Below are 20,092 nucleotides of genomic sequence, written 5' to 3'. Positions count from 1 at the left end.
GAGAACAAGAGAAGAAATGATTACAACAAAGAATATACTCATCAATTTAATTCATATATTTATTAAACACAGAATAGATGCTTAATAAATATATGAATTAAATTAATGAGTGTTTTTTACCCTGAGGGAATTTGCCGTATACTAGGGAAGACAGATACACAAAAAATTATAATTCAGGTTAAATGACTGGCAATTTAAGGACCTAGCTATTAGGCCTAAGTCTAGAAATCTAACGTTCTTGACACTGGATTTCTAAATAAAGCAGCTTTTTTTTTTTTTTTTTTTTTTTTTTTGCGGTACACGGGCCTCTCACTGTTGTGGCCTCTCCCGTTGCGGAGCACAGGCTCCGGACGCGCAGGCTCAGCGGCCATGGCTCACAGGCCTAGCCGCTCTGTGGCATGTGGCATCTTCCCGGACCAGGGCACGAACCCGTGTCCCCTGCATTGGCAGGCAGACTCTCAACCACTGCGCCACCAGGGAAGCCCTAAAGCAGCTATTTTTAATGAAACATTTTATTTTAAAATAATAAGATAATTTTTGTACATGAGTTTTTTTTGTTTAGGGTAAGCAGAAATCCTGTTGTTTACTGAGAAAGCATTTATCAATTCATTGTGCATAATATCCACACTTTTGATCAGACAGAAATAACTTTGGGACTATATCTTAGTAGAAAGAGGAAACATTGTTATTTTTAATAAGGAAAAGATGATTGAAATATCAAATAAGAGAAAGTAAAGACACAGTAGCTAGCTGCATTTATTCCCCATTCTCACAAGTGATAGAAAAAATATTTTAAAGATGGTTAATACAAATGAAAATGTCTAGAAATGAAGTGACTAGAATATAATAGTCTTCCACTTATTCTTTGTTGAATTAGAAATTGCAGTCAATTAAACAGCATCTAAGAATGTTCCCAAATCCCATGTCTTCTGCCAAAAAAAGGATGGTTGAGAGGTGAAGACACCAAAAAATCAGTTACATGAAGAATCAGTAATCCAGTAAATTATTGAGCTAGTGCTATGTACTAGGCAAACCCTGTTCTAGGTGCTGGGGATACAGCAGTAAAAGAAGAGACCAAAAGACAAACCTCCCTGCCGTCTAGGGTTTTATATTCTATCGGAGTCAGATAAAAATCAAAATAAGTACAATACTGTGTTGGTCAGGAGTGTTATGGGAAAAAATCAGGAAAGGGGAAGTGAAATTTATGCGAGTAGATTTCTTCTATGTTGTATTGAATTGGCGCAGGTCAGGAACAGGACTTTTAGACTTACTTGACTTTGCCCTTAACCAATTATGTGTTCTTGCATAAATTGCTTGCCATCTCTCAATTTTCATTTTTATAAAATTAATAGATTAAGATAATAGGTATTTTTTATTCATCATTTACTAATGTCGTTTAGTAGACACTGTTATGTACATTAGCTCATTTACTCACAACCACCTTATGAGGTACTATGTATGTAGCGTTGTCTGCATTTGACAAGAGCAAACTCGGACTTAGATTAAGCAACTCGTTTGAGGACATGCACCTCGTAGTGGTAGAGGCCGGCTTCTAAGTCAAGTCTGACTGGTGCTTGCCAGTATCATTGGCTAGTACCTCTCACTGTGTTGTTTCCATTGGTTCCTCGAGCCTGTGAACTTTAGGTCTTTATGAGGGCTTAGGGTCCTCCAGGGTCTTGCAGGGACGCCTGCCTCCGGGTCTGGTAGCAGCCCGAGAACGTTCTCGGGGAGGCTTGCGGTTCTGCCAACCGCCGCTGCACTCACCATGCCTCCAGCCTCCAGCCTCCAGCTCGGCCGCTGGCCCCCTGCGGGGAGGAGGGGCCGGCGCCTACCAGTCCCAGCATTCCGTGGGCGCCTACCCTCCCCGCGGAGGTCGCGGTCACGTGGGCAGGGACGGAACGACGTTCTGTTCCGCCGCGTCCGAGGGGTGCAGCTCAGCGTTGTGGAGCAGAAAGATCACTCTAAGGGCTCTCCTGACATTGACAGTCGACGATTTAAAACCCCGCCAGAATTTGTAAGTAAAATTTGTATACAACTTTTCCATGTTTTAATATTTGATCTGATACCTTTTTAAATATCTTTCAGAAACGGTCCTTCCCCACCCCCACCTCCTTACCGCAAAAACCTTAAACGGAGCGGGTTGGAGGTATATTTTTGTTTTGGAGTGAAAAAAGAGAAACAGAATCGTATAAACATTAAACAGAATAAGGTGAGAATAAATGTTTGGTTTGGACTTTGAGACGAGAAGCAGAATTCCTATAAGGTTCAAATGTAAACGGGAAATCTACCAGTGCAGGTGTTGATTACTCCCTTTACCTTCATGCTTAACAGGATCCTATCATTCGTCTTTTTAATCTTTATAAGATAGTGTCCGTGTTACAACCCCAACCCCCTCCATCCCTCACTTGCCACCCCTGCCTTTTAGCCTTAATGGTGCTAAAAAGAGCGAAGTTTTAAGTTTTAGTAAGGCCCTGCAATTACCAATTAATTACATATTATATATGTATTCCCAATTGTATTTCATACCCTAGAAAGTTTACCCCTTTTTCCTTCCTTCAAAAAAGTTTACTCTCTGCTTAATCAGTAGTGCTTGTTAGACTTTATACACAGTTACAGAAATCAGTTAACCTTAATCTGATTCAACACACTGTTTCAATTTTACCTGTCTTTAGGTTTTAAAACGTTTTATTTTGGATCTATATGAGAGATCCTTTCCTTGTCTCTGTTTGTTAAAAATTAGGGCTGTGGCTGTTATCCATATTTATCAGTTTTGTTTTTCAAGCACAGGATTAGTATATAAATGGTCAGTGGGAAATAATTTAATTTGAAAAGGAACTTACTGGTAGAGGAACTAAAAATGTTCCTGGAAGCCTTTGTGTGGAGTAGAACAGTTTGAAAAACTGACATTTGCTGTGAAAACTTTGGGAGTCTCTCCTGAGTAATGCTTATTATGCTGAATGCAGAGCCCAGAACTTGATTACCAGTTTTACTGCTGGTTTATCGTAACCATAAGTGACTCATTTAAGCTCTACTTCACTTGTTTTTCTTCCTAGTGTAGAGATAATACTAGCCTGAGAGCTTCTATAATTAACAAATAAAGTAACAAGAATTTAGCTAATTATTTGAGGATTATTGGGTATTTAAATAATGTATAGCATCCTGTATGTAATTTATTTTTGTGTAGGAGGTAATTTTAAACTGTATACCATGGAAATCCACATTTCTCTGAAGTGCCACTTGAACTTCCTGAAGGAAAGTTTGCTCAGAGAAGCCTTGTCTGCTTTATGCTGTTTTTCATTTTTCATTTAGAATTTTAATTGTGTTAAAATTTCATTAATAGTCTATATTTTATAATGACTACTGTGTCCCACAAGAGATAAGTCAATATAGTGATTATACTTTATCGTAAGTTTTGCACAGCAAATCAAGCATTTGTGAATAAAGAAAGCTGTCTCCAACATTGGTTATGAGCATAGACTTTGGAGTCAGAGCTGACTTTGAGTTCCTGTTCTGTCACTTTGTGGCTTGGGCAGGTTGCTTTATCTCTCTGAGCCCATTACCTCATCTTTAAAGTGGAGAGTCATAGGGTTATTTGGAATATTAAATGGGTTTAAGGACTCAATAAGTGGAAACAGTTATTACTAATTTGACTACTTTCTTCTTTACTAATATTAAAGGAAGTGGCACATGGTTTTGATAATAAAAATAGAAAGGAAGAAAATTCACCAATAATTTCTACTACCTGAACAAATCAAATTGTTTTTATTTTTATATACTCTACTTTAGCCCTTGATCATGGGTGTACATAATGTAAATATAATAACATTTTGCCAAAAGGCAAATTTAAAACATTAATTTGTAAACTTCTGAGGGGTTTGTTTTAATTATATAAATAGAACTCTCTGGTTCTGCCTTTATTTTGATCTACTAGTGAAGAAACAGCAGAACTTTCCTTTAGCACAGTCTCCACTTGCTTTCCCCATTCCGAAAAATAAAACGTCTAGTTGCACTTTTACTTAACAGTTCAAATAATAATAAACACATCGTGAGACTTCTTTTGTGCCCCCATAGCGGTAAGTGCTGCACATTATCACTTTAACCCTCATAATGTTTCTTTCATCTGGGTAGTTATTCCATTTTGTGGTTAAGAAAACCAGGGAAATAGGGCAGAGTTCACCAAGTCAGGTGCTGAAGCAGTCATTCAGGCCTAGGCAGTCTGACTTTAGAGGACTGTGCTGTGAGGATTTCATATTTATAGATTCACTATATGGATTTTGAGTCATATATGTAGGCAGGAGATGGTCCTGCAGGCTGACTTAAACTTCTTTGTATAAGAGTAACAGTATTTGTACTTTATAACTACCATGACCACCACATGTAAAAAAAATTTTGGAGGAAAACAAAGAGTAGGGAAGTGTTCAGTGCCTTAACAGATGAGGCATTAACCTATAGTTTTATTACTTGTGGCAGTAAAAATATAATTTATGCACAAGTTATTAAGAGTAAATTTTCCAAAAAAAAAGTAAATTTTCCCTTTTTTTATTAGGGGTAAACATAGTAAACATAGGGTTTATAGTGATGGAAAGCTAACTCTTCTTCATTAAAGCAGTGTTTCCTAAGTGTTTCTTAAATTTTATAGGAAGCATCAGAATCATCTGGTGAGCCTGTTAAAACAAGTTCCTGCACCAGACCCTCAAAGATTCTAGTCTGGTAGGTCTAGGGTGGGGCCCAAGAGTTTGCATTTCTAATAGGTTCCCAGGTGATGCTAATGATTTCCAGCTAATGAGTTTAGTAAGGAAACAAATAATAGTGGGGGGCGTCCAAATTGTTGACCTGATGGTGAAACCCCAGTAGCAATGAGCACCCAGCTCTCGTTTTTTTTTTTTCTTTTTTTTTTTTTTTTCTTTTTGCGGTATGCGGGCCTCTCACTGTTGTGGCCTCTCCCGTTGCGGAGCACAGGCTCCGGACGCGCAGGCCCAGCGGCCATGGCTCACGGGCCCAGCCGCTCCGCGGCATATGGGATCCTCCCAGACCGGGGCACGAACCCGTATCCCCTGCATCGGCAGGCGGACTCCCAACCACCGCGCCACCAGGGAGGCCCCCAGCTCTCGTTTTTAAACACTATCCTCTGAGAAAAGGAACTAGGATTTTTTTTTTTTTTTTTGAGAAGTACTTGATTCCAGGTCTGAGTCAGGGAAAATACAAGGTGAGCCTGGAACATCTTGTGGTGCTTGAAATTAAGTAAATGCTCAAAAAGGTTTGGGAGCTTGTTGAAAGGACACAGGAGCAACTTGAAGGAGCTTGATGGCCAAAGTTGGAACAACCTGAGTAATAAAATGAGTAATGGTAGTACTGGATTTTAACCCATAGAATAAAGTAAGTGGCCATGAGTCCATACTGACATCGTTGATAAATAAATAGGATTCAAGAAGGGACAGCTCTTTCTTAGAGAAGAATTCCAATGAGTAAACATGGTAAAAAGGAAACAAAATCACTATTAGACAAACAGCTGCATAGTAATTATTGCAGATAAAATCTACCTATAATACTGGTAGGTGAAATTTTGAGGAAAATCAGGGTATTTGCATAGTCTCAAAGTATCTCCCCAATATAATTATTAGCTACAAAGGAAAAATAGTAACTTGATAAGGGAGATACTGTGTTAACCAACTGATTGAGGTTAACATCACCAGTAATAAGACGTACAGACATCATGACCCCAGTGATGTGATGCACTTAGAAGGACTCAACATCATTTCTGTGGTGTTATTCTTGCCAAAAATGCATAAACTCTTTATCTTTCTACTCACAAATTGAGGGACACTCTACAAAATAACTGGCCAGTACTTTTCAAAAGTGTCAAGGTCACAAAGACCAGGAAAAGTCACAAAAGATAATTAGAGACAGAAACTGTCACAGATTGGAGACTCGGGAGAATTGACAGCTAAATGCAGTGGGGGATCCCAGATTGGACTATGGAACAGAAAAGGGACATTAGTGGAGAAACAGGTAAAATTCGAGCAGTCTATAGTTTAGTTAATTCACTTGTACCAATGTTAATTTCTTGGTTTTGTAACTGTATTTTATGAGATGTTGACTTTAGGAGAAACTGGGTAAAGGGTATAAGGAACTCTCTGCACTATTTTTGCAACTTTTCTACAAGTTTAAAATTAGTTCAAAATAAAACGTTTAATAAAAATGTGCTGGCTTCCTGTAGATACTAAAGATGATTAGAGGAGTTGAGCTAAAACTGGGAATCAGTTATGCCACCCACTGTTGGAAATCGTAGCAAACTCTTTGATCTTTGTGTGTTGCTTTTTGCCTCTGCGTGGGTCAGCCTAAACCTGAAATACAAATCAATGGAGTTGGGAGGGAGTAAGAAGGGTAAGAAGGAAAGGAAGACTTTCTATCAGAAAAAATTTATATCTGAACTGCTCCAGGCATCCAGTCTCTATATAAGAAACAGTTCCCTAAGAAAGTAAGTGGAGTACTTTTTGTTTCTAGTTTTTAGTACTTTCTCAACCTCCCTTTCAAAAATATGGAATAAGTACTATTTAGTGAAAACACTGGGAAATGAGTGGAAAATCTTGAAAATAATAATCCTGGCGTATTATGACAATGGATATGGCGCAGAGGTGTGGGCAAGACTTAGATACTTAGTTTTCAACACAGACACAAATAGCTGGTACAAGTATATAAATACCTAACCTTAGCACTATGTCTCACTGTTGAAAACTGCATATTAACTTTAAAGGTTTGGCTGCTGGTGTTTTAAATTGACACTGTAGATAGAATTTGAACCATGGACTTTTGTCCATTAGGGCAAAGTAGATTGAAATGCACCAGTAAATTTCTAAACCAGTTGTTCCCCTTTATAGAATGCCAGGAATGCACACACACACCTGTTATGCTTGTCAGTTCCTTTTTTTTTTTTTTTTTTTTTTTTGGCTGCGTCGCAAGGCTTGTGGGATTTTAGTTCCCCAACCAGGGATTGAACCCAGGTCCTTAACAGTGAGATCTCGGAGTCCTAACCACTGGACTGCCAGGGAGTTCCCTGTTTATCAACTCCTGGGTGACTCAAGATCATATTTTTTGTTTGGCTTATCTATTTTCATAAGAGGGAACAGTGTGTGTGCTAAACAGTGTTGAAGATTGTGCCTTCTCTCTGTGATCTCAAGACTTTGCCAAATTAAAAGTAGTTCCTCACAAAACAGGCTGAAAACTTTTTTCAGGAGCCTGTATTTTCATAATATATTTTAAGCAAAGAATTATTTTAGATTATGTGAACTTAAAAAGAAGAGTGATTCTTTTTTTTCATACTCCTTAGTCTCCCAACATCTAAATTCAGAACTAGTTAATGAAATATGAAGCTCCTGAGATTTCACTTCGTGTATGAAACTTGTCAGAGAAGCTGTCTCATACAAATAATAGTTTTGATTATTGAGTATTGTTAGAATAAATTATTCCATGGGAGAAAATATTTAAAATGGATATGCAAGAAAATTTAGAGCATTTATATTTTTTCTATGTGTCTGTTCTTTTGATTTTATATATCATATGAGGACTTGGCTGAGGCTGAAGTTTAAGTGATATATTTGCCTGGAGAAGTCATCCCAGTCCTGACTCAATCTGAAACTTATATTATCCTATCACTAAAAAGAACAAGAGGGACTTCCCTGCTAGCGCAGTGGATAGGACTCCCAAGCTCCCAATGCAGGGGGCCTAGGTTCAATCCCTGGTCAGGGAACCAGATACCACATGCATGCCACAACTAAGGAGACCACCTGTCACAACGAAGACCCATTGCAACCAAATAAATAAATAAATATTATAAATAAATAAATAAAAAGAACAAGAGAATTTTTGTTTATCAGAGGCAGATTTGAGCTAGCTTACTAACATCCGTTCAGGAAATGGCGAAGAATGATACAGATTCAATATTTAGAGATGATAATTATTTAATATGTATTAAGCTGCCATCATTAGTAGTGTAAATTTCACTGGTTTAAATAGAACTGCATTTTCTGTTTTGATGTGGAAGTGCTTATTTTCTAAATTTTCCTCTAATCTACAGGAAGAATCTTAAATTTACTTTAGTTCTCATACACAAAAAGTCTGATCTGGGAAGTTCCCTGTTGGTGCAGTGCTTAGGACTTGGCACTTTCACTGCCAAGGCCCAGGGTCAGTTTCTGGTCGGGGAACTAAGATCCCACAAGCCACACAATGCAGCCAAAAAAAAAAAAATCTGATAGAAAATATTTGTGAAAAAAAATTCAGAAAGTTCCAAAGAACAAAACTTGAACTTGCTGTGCTCTGGGAGCTATTTACATAGCATTTACATTATATTAGGTATTATAAGTAATCTTGAGATGATTTAAAGTATACAGCAGGATGTGCGTGGGTTATATGCAGATACTATGCCATTTTATATAAGGGACTTGAGTGTCCCTCTGGTCCGTGCATTGTGGTATCTGTGGGTGGTCCTGGAACGAATCCCCTGCTGATACTGAAAGATGACTATATAGCATTTATGTGGTAGGAAAGCCCTTTAAATTTGTTTTTTGCCCACTGTTGTTGGCTGTAAGGTTCGCTTGAAGATAAGGGCATTCCAACTTCTGTGGGCCTTCCTGAATTTCCTGTGATCTCTACAGGCAATCTTTTTATATCCATCGAAAAGCCCTTAGCCTTTACCTAAAGCATTGGTTCCAATCTGGATTCCCTGGACATCTGGAAGCTCTGTAAGATTTTTCTCTCTGTATGTATAGTATTTGGCATTGGGCCTAGTACATGGTGATTTCCTCAATAACTTAAACAATAATCAGTTGAGTAATGGTGGTTCCCAAGGTATTTTTTGCATTTCTACAAGCCTAATGGTAATCATACATTTACCTCAAATCAACCACTTTTTTTAGTGGCCTCTCCCATTGCGGAGCACAGGCTCTGGACGCGCAGGGTCAGCGGCCATGGCTCACGGGCCCAGCCGCTCTGCGGCATGTGGGATCTTCCCGGACCGGGGCATGAACCCGCGTCCCCTGCATCGGCAGGCGGACTCTCAACCACTGTGCCACCAGGGAAGCCCAAAATCAACCACTTTTGACTTAAGCTAATGGTGGAGTTGAGGAAGGAAACAAATCCAGAATAGCTGAAATCTCTCTGACTTTATGTTATAGGCATTTTGAATATTATCTGTAATTTAAAATATTGAAAATTTCTAAATCAGGGCTATTAACACTAGTTTTTTTCCTTGTTTTTATTAGAAGTTCTGATTGGCAGATCTACATGTCTAATTAATAAAATGAGAAAAACGAAGTTATTACAAGAATGGTAGTTGTTCAGGGATCCTTCCACATTGAGATCTGGGGAGGGGGGTGCCAGGAATAAAAATTGCCTTTGATGGTAAAATGATTAGGAACCATTCATGCTCAATGGTTCTGAACCATTTCAGATTCCTTTGGGAATCTAAAAGTGTGTACAGTTGACCTTTGAACAACACAGTTTGAACTGTGTGGGTCCACTTACATGCAGATTTTTTTCAACAATAAATATTTCAGTACTACACGGTCTGTGGTTGATTGAATCTGAGGATGCAGAACGATGGCTACAGAGGAACTGCATATACGAAGGGCTGACTGTAAGTTACATGCAGATTTTTGATTACTTGAGGGTTGGCACCCCTAACCCCCACGTTGTTCAAGGATCAGCTGTACTCTCTTTCCAGAAAAAAATGCACATGTGTACATAAAAAATTTTATACGTAATTTCAGGGGATTTAGGACTCCCTGAAATGTATCCTGGATTTTTGTGTGTGAAAGTGGAAAATTATGGGAGAAAGTTTCTCCCACCCCCACTTTAATATAATACACACAATTGAAGAGTATCCTGTAGCTTTGCAAATAGCTTTTGAAAGGGTTTTCTAAAACTCAACAGTCACTGCTTCAGAAAGGCAGTATCTTATAGTGCTTAAGAGTACAGGCTCTGGAACCAATCTTCTTGAATTCAAATACTGATTTCTCTACAAAGACCTGTGTGGCTCTGGGCAAGTTGCTCAACCTCTCTGTTTCTTTAACTATAGAGTGGATTATTGTAAGAATTACATGAGTTAATACATGTAAAATGTATTACATGTATTAAAACAGATAGTGACACTCAATAAGTATTAGCTATTGTTATTAAGTATTATTATCTTGGGGACTTCCCTGGTGGTCCAGTGGTTAAGACTGCACTTCCACTGTAGGGGGCGCAGGTTCAATCCTTGGTTGGGAGCTAAGATCCCAACTAAGATCCCGCTCCGTGCGCGGCCAAAAAAAAAAAAAGTATTATTATTTCAGAGATGGAGTTTTTCTGTTGAATATCTGGCCAAGTGAGGTTCTTTGGGCTTCGTCTTGCCTGTAAGGAGGGTACTTTTTTTCTAATTTGCACAAAGGCACCATATGAAAAAAGAAAGTCCTGTACACAGATGCATGCCTTTATGGAGTATGCCAAGATAAACTCTCTTTTCCATTAGGTAGCCTAATGGAAAAATTAATTCCATTAATTAACATTAGGTAGGCCTCTTTTACCTTATTTCTTTTTTCTTTCCATAGAGATTTTTTTTAATTGAAGTATAGTTGATTTACAATGTATTTTCTGTTACTTTATTTCCATGAAGAGATAGTTGCTTCCAATATTATGAGAAAAACAAAGATCCGTGTCTTTCTGTAGGACTCCTGTTTTCCTCAGTCACCCACTTTGCCTCTGAACAGAGTAACTGCTCCTGGTCATCTTGTCCACAGTGTGACAGTTGGTTTTGCCTATTAATCTCTTTTTCTAGCCCACTGCTATTTTCCACTCTACTCTTCTTTTTTTAATTATAAAATATTGAATAGAGATTGGGATTAACATATACACACTACTATATATAAAATAGATAACTAATAAGAACCTACTGTATAGCACAGGGAACTAACTCTATTCAGTACTCTGTAATGATCTATTTGGGAAAAGAATCTAAAAAAGAGTGGATATATGTAGATGTATAACTGATCCACTTTGCTGTACACCTGAAACTAACACATCGTAAATCACCTGTACTCCAATAAAAATTAAAAGTTAAAAAAAGTAAAAATGAAGACAGAAGTAGAAAAAAAATAAAACATGGAATAGAGGTTATGTAAACTATTATGATTTATGATGCATTCTTGTACCTCCAACCATTCAAAGAAAAAATGTTTACAATTATCTTTGAAATATTCTGTATGCCTTTCCCAATCCCATTCCCTTCCCTATCCCATCAAAGGTAATAATTATCCTTGTACTTATCCTTTTCTTTTTAGCTTTATTGCATATTTATTCCTAAGCAATATATTGAAACTTTATGTAAATGGAAACTGTATAAGAGAGTATGTGTGTATTCTCCTACTTGCTCTTTATATTTCAGCTAAATATTATATTCTTGAGTTTCATCTATGTCTGTGTGGGACTACCTCAATTTTTTTAATACATTCTACTGTCTTGGGCATTTTGGTTGTTATTTTGCTGTTATACAAAGAACTACCATGAATATTTTTATTCATGTTTTTAAATAAACGTGTAATTTTCTCTAGGGTAGTTACCTGAGAGTGGAATTACTGAGTTACAGGAAATGCACATCCTCAGCTTTACTTGATAATGCCAAATTAATCCCAAAAGTGGTTATGCTAATTTATGCTCCTAGTGTTAGGATATGAGGATTCAAATTACTCTGTAGTCTCGTTATTTATTCATTCAAGAAATGTTTATTGGGTATGTACAGCAGTAAATAAAAACAAAACACCCTACTCTTGGAGTTTAGGTTTTAGTAGAGACACATAGCTAAAATATTTAATATCAAAATGGTACATGTTTTATGGGGGAAAAATAAAGAAGAGAAGGGGATATTATCTCACTGCTCTCAGAGCCTTATGGGGATTAGAGACTATAAGAGGATGAAGTATAACCAGGAAGCCCTGGGCTCCATGTGGTGATTGACATAAAAAGAGGTACAGGTATGATGAGATTGGTTGGTCCTCAGGCTTTCAAGCAGATAATGGTAGTGAAGCTTGTGGGGGGGGGCGGGGTAGTTCGAGAATCTTGCCAGGAGTATTTTCAGGAAGGAATGAGTTAGGAGGCTGGTAATAGGTGATCTTATTCTAAGCATTTAGTGCTTTGGAGCCCTGTTTTGACTCCCCTCTTGCCCATTGCGGCTTGGAGGATGAGGGGAGGGGTGGTCTTGTCTGGAACATATGGAACACTAGATTGCTCTTGATTCAGGAATACTTGGAGCTCTAGTGCTTGCTTAACTCTTGAAGATGGAGAAATGAAGGTTGGGGGAAGGCCATCCTTCATTCTGAGCATTTGGAGCTTAGGGAATGGAGCTTTAGCCAACAGAGATGTGGAGTTCGAGGGGAGGGTAGTCTTGCCTAGAGTATATAGAGCCCACATTGTCAAACTTGTTAATTTTTGCCAGTCTGGTGGATGTGAAATATAGTATCTTGTTGTGGTTTTAATTGAATTTCCCCTTTTCTTTCTAAAAACCCAAAATTCTATACCTTTTCAATGTCAGACTTAGTCATATAACTTTACTACTAACTTCTGTGATAAACCCCACAATCATGTGGGTTTTATTCATCATCTATTTGTTTCATGTACTAGACACCCAAGACTTCCCAGTTCAACAACTGAAACTTTTACTGTAGTGGCTCTTGACAGTAGACCCTCAGGGAAATCTATTATGCCCTATGTTGTCACCACAAAGGTCAGGAACCCTACTTTCTGTTCACTCTGCCTGAGGAGCTGAATTGGTAATCTTCATGCATACTTTGTCACCTAACCTCAAAAAACACATCAGTGTATCTACACTGATTCTATCCCACCCCATCCGTGGCTCCCATCAAACTATTGGCCCCAGGTTGCAGCACTGGCAGAGGCTGCTCTTCAGCTGTCTTTTAAAGTTGCCATTTTAGGGCTTCCCTGGTGGCGCAGTGGTTGAGAATCTGCCTGCCAGTGCAGGGGACACGGGTTCGAGCCCTGGTCTGAGAGGACCCCACATGCCGCAGAGCAACTAGCCCCGTGAGCCACAATTACTGAGCCTGCGCGTCTGGAGCCTGTGCTCCGCAACGGGAGAGGCCGCGATAGTGAGAGGCCTGCGCACCACGATGAAGAGTGGCCCCCGCTTGCTGCAACTAGAGAAAGCCCTCACACAGAAACGAAGAGCCAACACAGCCATAAATAAATAAATAAATAAATAAATTTTTTTTAAAAGTTGCCATTTTTAAATCTGAGAATCACGGCTGCTATTGATAGTCTGTAAGGAAAATGCTTTGGCTGATCACAGCTAAGGGTATAACTCCCTCTGCTTTTCAGGCTATATCTTTTTTTTTTTTTGGTGGTACACGGGCCTCTCACTGTTGTGGCCTCTCCCGTTGCGGAGCACAGGCTCCGGACGCGCAGGCCCAGCGGCCATGGCTCACAGGCCCAGCCGCTCCACGGCATGTGGGATCTTCCCGGACCGGGGCACGAACCTGTGTCCCCTGCATTGGCAGGCGGACTCTCAACCACTGCGCCACCAGGGAAGCCCCAGGCTATATCTTCATACAGTTTTACCACTCACAGCTTCCCCAGTGTCCCTTAGTGCTTTCACAGGATCAGGCCTCAGAATTCACACAAAAAAAAACACTGGAGAAAGGCAGACTGTATATTGTGCTCTGGTGATCTGTGGCGCTCCCTAGGTGCCTGTCTAGTTGTTCCATGCATCCTGCTCTACCCTACCTTGTTTACTTGTTACATTCAGTGTCATGAAGGAGTACAAAGATGATGAAAGCATCTGTAAATTCCAACTGATTTACTATATATTTTCCAAGAATAGCTCAGGACTGTGCCTTAATTGCCTTCTTAAACTTAAAATGCATATGAGCCTATACAGGCAGATGTGGGCAATGAGACATGTCCCTTATGGTTTCTTTTTCAGCCTTCAAAAGGATTTCATCCAACTTCCTATGGTTAGTTATTAAGAATATTATCTAATAATTTTGTAAGCTTTTCCCTGCATGGATTGAAATCTGTTTTAGAAGGCTGTCACCATTGTTAATGTTATCCCACCCATTATGGGAGAACTATATATACGGCACCCATTTCACAGAAGAGAGACAAGAAATCTCAAAGTTTTACCACATTAAACATGATTATACAGACCTTATTATTTCCAAAGTGCAAAAGGAGTAGGAAAAAGAAATATATAGTCCTAAAAAAAAAATTTAGTACAAACCTTAAATGAACCAAAATTCTCCCTGTTGCCCAATCAAGCATAAGAATAACTCCCAACAGATAAATTGGTTTGAACCCATAGGAAGTTGTTATGGGGAAACCCATGAGACAATTCTCATCCACTTTGACTGACCCAAATGATTTCCAAATGCATGTTTCTAATAATACTGTGAGCAACTCAAAGCCCATATGAGTCGTCTGAAGTTTTATTATTTACAGGTATGTGAAGCATTCCCAGACCCTTCAACCAACTCAACAGCAGCTACTTCCCTGTGACTGGGTCCTGACTAAGGTCCTCCCAAGAAAGACTTCATTGGATCCACGCTCAAGAGGACTCTGCCAGGTTTTCCTGACCCCTCTACATCGCTATAAAGTGCCAAGGCCTTAAGACTTGGGTACGTGCATTACAACGGCAAGAGTGCCAGCGCCCACCAAAGACCCACTGGACCTGTCAGCTCCTCTGTTTCACCAAGCAGACATAATAACTTACCAGCAAAGCAGAGTAAGCCAGATGCCTCTGCATGATACCACCAGCTGATAACACACAAGAAAAAACAATTAACGTAGACTAGGACCCTATCTTTTCTTGAGAAGCTGGGATTTAAAGGAGCTATTCTGAGATCTGTGCTGCTAGTAAGTGACTGATAACATAGACTGGATCAGTCCCTGAGTTCAGAGACTGGGCTGAAAGTGAGTGAAAAATAGACAACGAAATCTTGAAGAATTGCACGGAGGTGCAAGCCAAATTTTACCCTCTCCAAGTAATGGTGGTTGGACTGAGAAAGTGTTAAACCAAACCTGTAATAGGACTGGTTGTTTGGGTGTCTCTCTTTATCATTGTTGCCTCTTACAGTTACATTGCTTTCTGTGTTGTCTCTCTAGGTCCCAATGTTCTCAGATAATTCACATTGCCCTGACTGTGGACAGCAGTGGTTCCCTAGTTTAGAACTAGGCCATTGGTTGTACCAAACTGAACTGGTTGAGAATGAATGTTACCAAGTATTCTTAGACCGTATTAACAGAGCTGATTATTGCCCTGAGTGTTATCCTGATAATCCTGCTAATAGAAGCCTTGTTCTTCCTTGGTCTTTCCCACTTGAGTGGGCTCCCCAAAATCTTACCAGGTGGACCTTTGAAAAAGCTTGCCACCCATTTCTTCTGGGTCCTCCACTGGTTAGAAAAAGGATACATGACTCTAGAGTTGCTGGTTTTAACCCTGCATTACAGTTAATCCTGACCAGAACAGACAAAACCTTGAACAAAAAACTTGGCCAAAGCAAATAACTTCTGAAACAGTCAAAATCATGGAGACTCTAGAGGGTTTTGTACTAGTAGCCCAAGGAAGATGGAAAGATGACTCCTTTCTATATCTGATCCAGACTGTCACTACTCTGGGAAACTGCTTAAATTGTTGTTGGATCTGCTTCCAGGGTCTGTGCATCTCTTCTTCAGCATCAATTTAATCAGTATTCCAAGCCAGATTGTTCATCTAGAACCTGACTAATCCATATTTCCTATGTTTTGGAATTAGTTTACTCCTAAAAATCTCCACAGCCTAATTATTGACATTATTATGACACGGTAGTCCTGGAGGAGAAGCCCCATACTGTGTGTAATTTCATTATATTCTAGTGATAACTTTTGTGGGAAAGCATCCTTGTAGCTGAATTCTAGATTATTCCAGTAAAACAGCTAGACATTTTAATAATAAACTATATTGTTCTAAATTCCACCTCTTAAATATTAATCAGTGATAATTATATATATATATAATTTATTCATATATAACCATATATTCATCATTGGCTCTATTTAGCTCATCCTCAGTGTGGCTATGACATTATCGATAACTGGTCACTGTCAGAGAAATCACATTCAGTCAGGCAGCACCTATATAGGTGACAATAAAAACATGCAGAAATGCCTCTGTCTACACCTCCTTGGCTCTACATAAGCAAAGACTATCCTGTCTTTGTGGTGACTAAACTTAGAATGTCCTCCCCTGGCAATGGAAAAGTACCTGTCCTAGGAGATAGGTGACAAAAGGAGTTATCCAGCTTGACTGCATATATATTATGAACAGTTTAGGGGAAGCATTTTTCTTAGAACTAAGAAGGTCTTACCTGACATTGGCCTCATTCTGGCCTTCACTTGTTCATAAGAATCATGAAACTGGAGTTCAGGTTAAGAAACTTAGAAAATGCAGTTGAAAACATCGCAGAGGCCACTGAACAATTTAAAAATTCCACTTAAGATTGTAGATAATCCAGTGCTTGTGTAGCAACTCCACAATGTTCTCAAGGCCCCAGGTTCTTTCTGTCCTTCCCCTCCGGGATCTTTAGCATATTGGCTTTTTGTCCTCATAGTTCTCACCGAGTACAATGTAGCTGCTTGCTGCTCCAGACATTTCAATCCCAATCAAAGGCTGGAAGTAAGGAGCAAAAAGCTTTCTCCTTTCAAGCCTGTGTCTTTTATTTGGGAAGAAGATCTTTCTCAAAAGTCCCTCACAGATTTTTTCTTACATCTCATTACAGCAAGGATTTTTCCTTACATCTTTGATTCACAAAGGAGCCTGGGAAACCTGGCAGAGGGGAATGGAGTTGCACTGCCTGAGTAGGACACAGTGTCTCCCCTAATAAAATCAGGGCTCTTTTAGGAAGGAAGAAGTAAGGAATGAATGGCTGTTTGTATGCAACAAATCATGCCTGCCACATGTTAAAAAGTCACTGTTAGTCTGCTTAAAGAATGTACCCCAGAGATCTGCCCTGTATCTGCCTTATGTCTGTCATGATGGAAGTTCTCTTCTGTTCTATTGCTGAATAAACTGTGTGGACTGCTAAATTGAGTGAAGACTAATTAGTTTATCATTTACCATTGGTTAAGAACTACACTATCCTAAAGCTTTTTCTAAAAAGTGAAAATTTACTTTGAGGTATTGCTTTTGAGGATGGTGTTATGATCAATATTATTGTCTCCTAAACTTTTTCAGACACATACCAAAAAACATGACATATGTGCAATTTTAAATATCAGCAAAATAGAGAAAGGGTCTTTGTTTTTGTTTGTTTTTGTTTTAACCAATCTCATTCTTAAATAGGACATATTAAATGGATTTATACAATTGGTTTTCAAATCAGTGCCTGGGTAAGCTTGTCAGAAATGCAAATTTTCCGATCTTACAGAAATTTTTATTCCTTAGATTGCTTGTGGGGCCCAGGTAGCTACATTTTACAAATAGTGCCTCAGGAGATTCTTATGCAGGTACTCTATGAACTATACTTTGAGAAATACCATAGCAGCATATCCAGGGTATTTAGTTATCTGGCTTAAAAGAATAGGAACTGAGTACTCATAATACTGTAAGGTAGTGATAGTTATCGTACTTTGCCGGTGACACATAAAGAGGTTTCACATCAGAGTGAAGGTCACTGCTGATATTTCAGGTTATAACTCAGTTATTTTTCTCAACTGTTTGTGAGGAGGGCTCTATTGTAGCCCTCCTCAAAAACAGTTCTGTGTGGTGTCATTATAAGGGATGTGAGTATATAGGCAAGAGAAAGGAATCAAATATACTAATTTTAATATTACATTAAGAAGGGTACTTTGCCTTCATACATGATTATCATCACATACCTGATATATGGTCAGCTCTCAGAACTAACATCATGGGGTAGAGTTCATAATGAGCAAGGGAGAAAATTTAGAAAGCTTTGGTCTTTTTAAGTATGACTTTACTTGGCTTAAAATATGGCAGATTATTCTAAAATACTCTACTTCATAGTTATGAATAATGAATTTTAAAGTATAAGTGTATTCTTAAAATTCTCATGACAATTGATCCACTGTTTTGGATTATATGAGCCATATTAATCTATACTTCTGTACTGCAGGAGAGTTGATAATTACTTACACGTAATGGTGGCCATTTCTAGACTTCTAGAACTACTCTCTGTTATTTTAATGCAGACCTAGGAGTGGAAGTTTAATGGAAACTGTGCTGGGGCAACTGGAAAGTACCTACTAAAGCAGAGTCTGTCTTGAGTTGTGCGTGACTAAGTTAAGATTCATCTCTAAGTTGTAGGAGAAGGTAGCCCAGGCAGACAGGCACGCAAGAAAGAATTCCATGACATCCAAAGTGTATGTGGCAATCAGCAGAATACAGATATCTGTAAAAGTGAGTTGAGCCATACCCCTTCTATCTCTTCAGTCTCCTCTGGCAGCCCTTGAGTCTCCATGGAAGCTTGGGAACACAGCTTGAAAACTACTTGTTATAGAGGAAAAATAATAGCTTTGGAGCCAGCTGACCTAGGTTTGTCTTCTGATTCTGGCACTATTAAATGACCTTGGGCATTTTAACCTTTCTGTATCCAGTTTCTTAATCTGTGAAATAGGTTATGTAATAATACCTACCTCATACTGTTGTGAGGTTTAAATGTGATAACATATGTCAGTCATATGGCATGTAGTACGTCTTTAGGACTAGGAAGGGTATAAGAGAATGAGGCAGAAGTTAGAACTAGGGATAAGGTAGTGTCTTAGTTTTAGAACAGGGATTAAAGCCAATTGTTAGAACTTGATGCTGAATTATTGAAAACTTCTTAAATCCTTCCTGGTGAAGGACAAGATTAATCTTGGGACTGAGGTCGATCCTGTAATTATGTATGTCAAATGGTCTTAGATGTAAAGATTAAGAGGTCTGGTGGGATGAATGCCCAAGGCAAATCCTTGTCACATTTTTTAGGCCCATTTATAATCATAATTGTGGTAGATGTAGTTGCTACATGATTTATTATATCACTTGAGACTTTCACAACACCAAAATAAGCGATTTGAGAAAAGTTAAAGAATATGTGCAAATTTACCCAGGTCATATGTGCTAGAGTCACAATTCAAACGTAGAATCAGGATGCCTTATAGTATGTTTACTATATATATATTTTTCTTACTAGTTGTGTGTTCTTGGGTAAGATTCTTAACATCTCTATATCTCAGTTTCCTTATCTGTAAAATGGAAGGAATATTAATAGTCCATACATCATAAGATTGAGGTTTCCAGGATGGAGTAGGTTGGGTGAGGTCCTACTGCTCTCCCAGCTCTGATTTTGTTCTCATGGGTAGCTTTTCTTTGTCCTATCTCTTCTCAACTGGATATGACAAAATGTATAGGAAGCTGTGGTTGAAGTGTGCCTCTGTAACATAAGTTCATTGTGTGTGGGCTCGGAGTTACCATTACAGGCCTTTCCTTTTTTTTAAAAAAAAAAAATTTTATTTTATTTATTTTTTTATATAGTAGGTTCTTATTAGTTATCCATTTTATACATATTAGTGTATATATGTCAATCCAATCTCCCAGTTCATCATACCATAGGCCTTTTCTTTTTATTCTTACTTTTTCCTCACAGAAGCTAATATATTTTATTTGATTACTCATTTAAAAAATATATTAACATCAATCATATAGAAAAGTGCAGGAAATAACATTCACCTATGTACCCAGGTCTAAAATACATTAACTTAGGAAAGATATCCCATGCTCTTGGATTGGAAAAATTAATATTGTTAACATGGCCATACTACCCAAAGCAATCTACAGATTTAATGCGATCCCTACCAAATTACCCATGACATTTTTCACAGGACTAGAACAAATAATCCTAAAATTTATATGGAACCATAAAAGACCCAGAATTGCCAAAGCAATCCTGAGGAAAAAGGGAAAAGCAGAAGGCATAACCCTCCCAGACTTCAGATGATACTACAAAGCTACAGTAATCAAAATGGCATGGCATTGGCACAAAAACGTATATGGATCAATGGAACAGAATAGAGAGCC

At 38.6% G+C, this 20,092-nt stretch overlaps 2 protein-coding genes across 4 annotated transcripts in view; both read left to right on the top strand.

Annotated features, from left to right (window-relative positions):
• The window catches only part of LOC308610448 (torsin-1A-interacting protein 2-like), a 43,541-nt gene that overhangs the window by 2,786 nt on the left and 20,663 nt on the right, over window positions 1-20,092 (top strand). Inside the window, exon 1 of one of the 3 annotated variants that reach the window (XM_081223569.1) lies at window positions 1,925-2,014. The exons of 1 other annotated variant lie outside the window; for it this stretch is intronic. The gene's annotated coding sequence lies outside the window, so the exon portion shown is untranslated. Of the gene's footprint in view, window positions 1-1,924; window positions 2,015-14,567; window positions 14,655-20,092 lie in introns of those variants that run through there. One more of the 3 variants, XM_081223568.1, reaches the window with a different exon arrangement.
• LOC308610474 (torsin-1A-interacting protein 2) lies at window positions 14,648-17,100 on the top strand. Its single transcript, XM_081223571.1, has one exon. It carries the CDS (start codon window positions 15,148-15,150, stop codon window positions 15,541-15,543), a length of 396 nt encoding a protein of 131 aa, XP_081079697.1. The 5' UTR covers window positions 14,648-15,147; the 3' UTR covers window positions 15,544-17,100.

This window comes from Mesoplodon bidens (assembly GCF_964165515.1).
Source record: "Mesoplodon bidens genome assembly, chromosome: 2".
Lineage (NCBI taxonomy): Eukaryota > Metazoa > Chordata > Mammalia > Artiodactyla > Ziphiidae > Mesoplodon > Mesoplodon bidens.
Note: the sequence above shows the minus strand (reverse complement) of the source record. Positions and strands in the feature narration are given on the sequence as shown.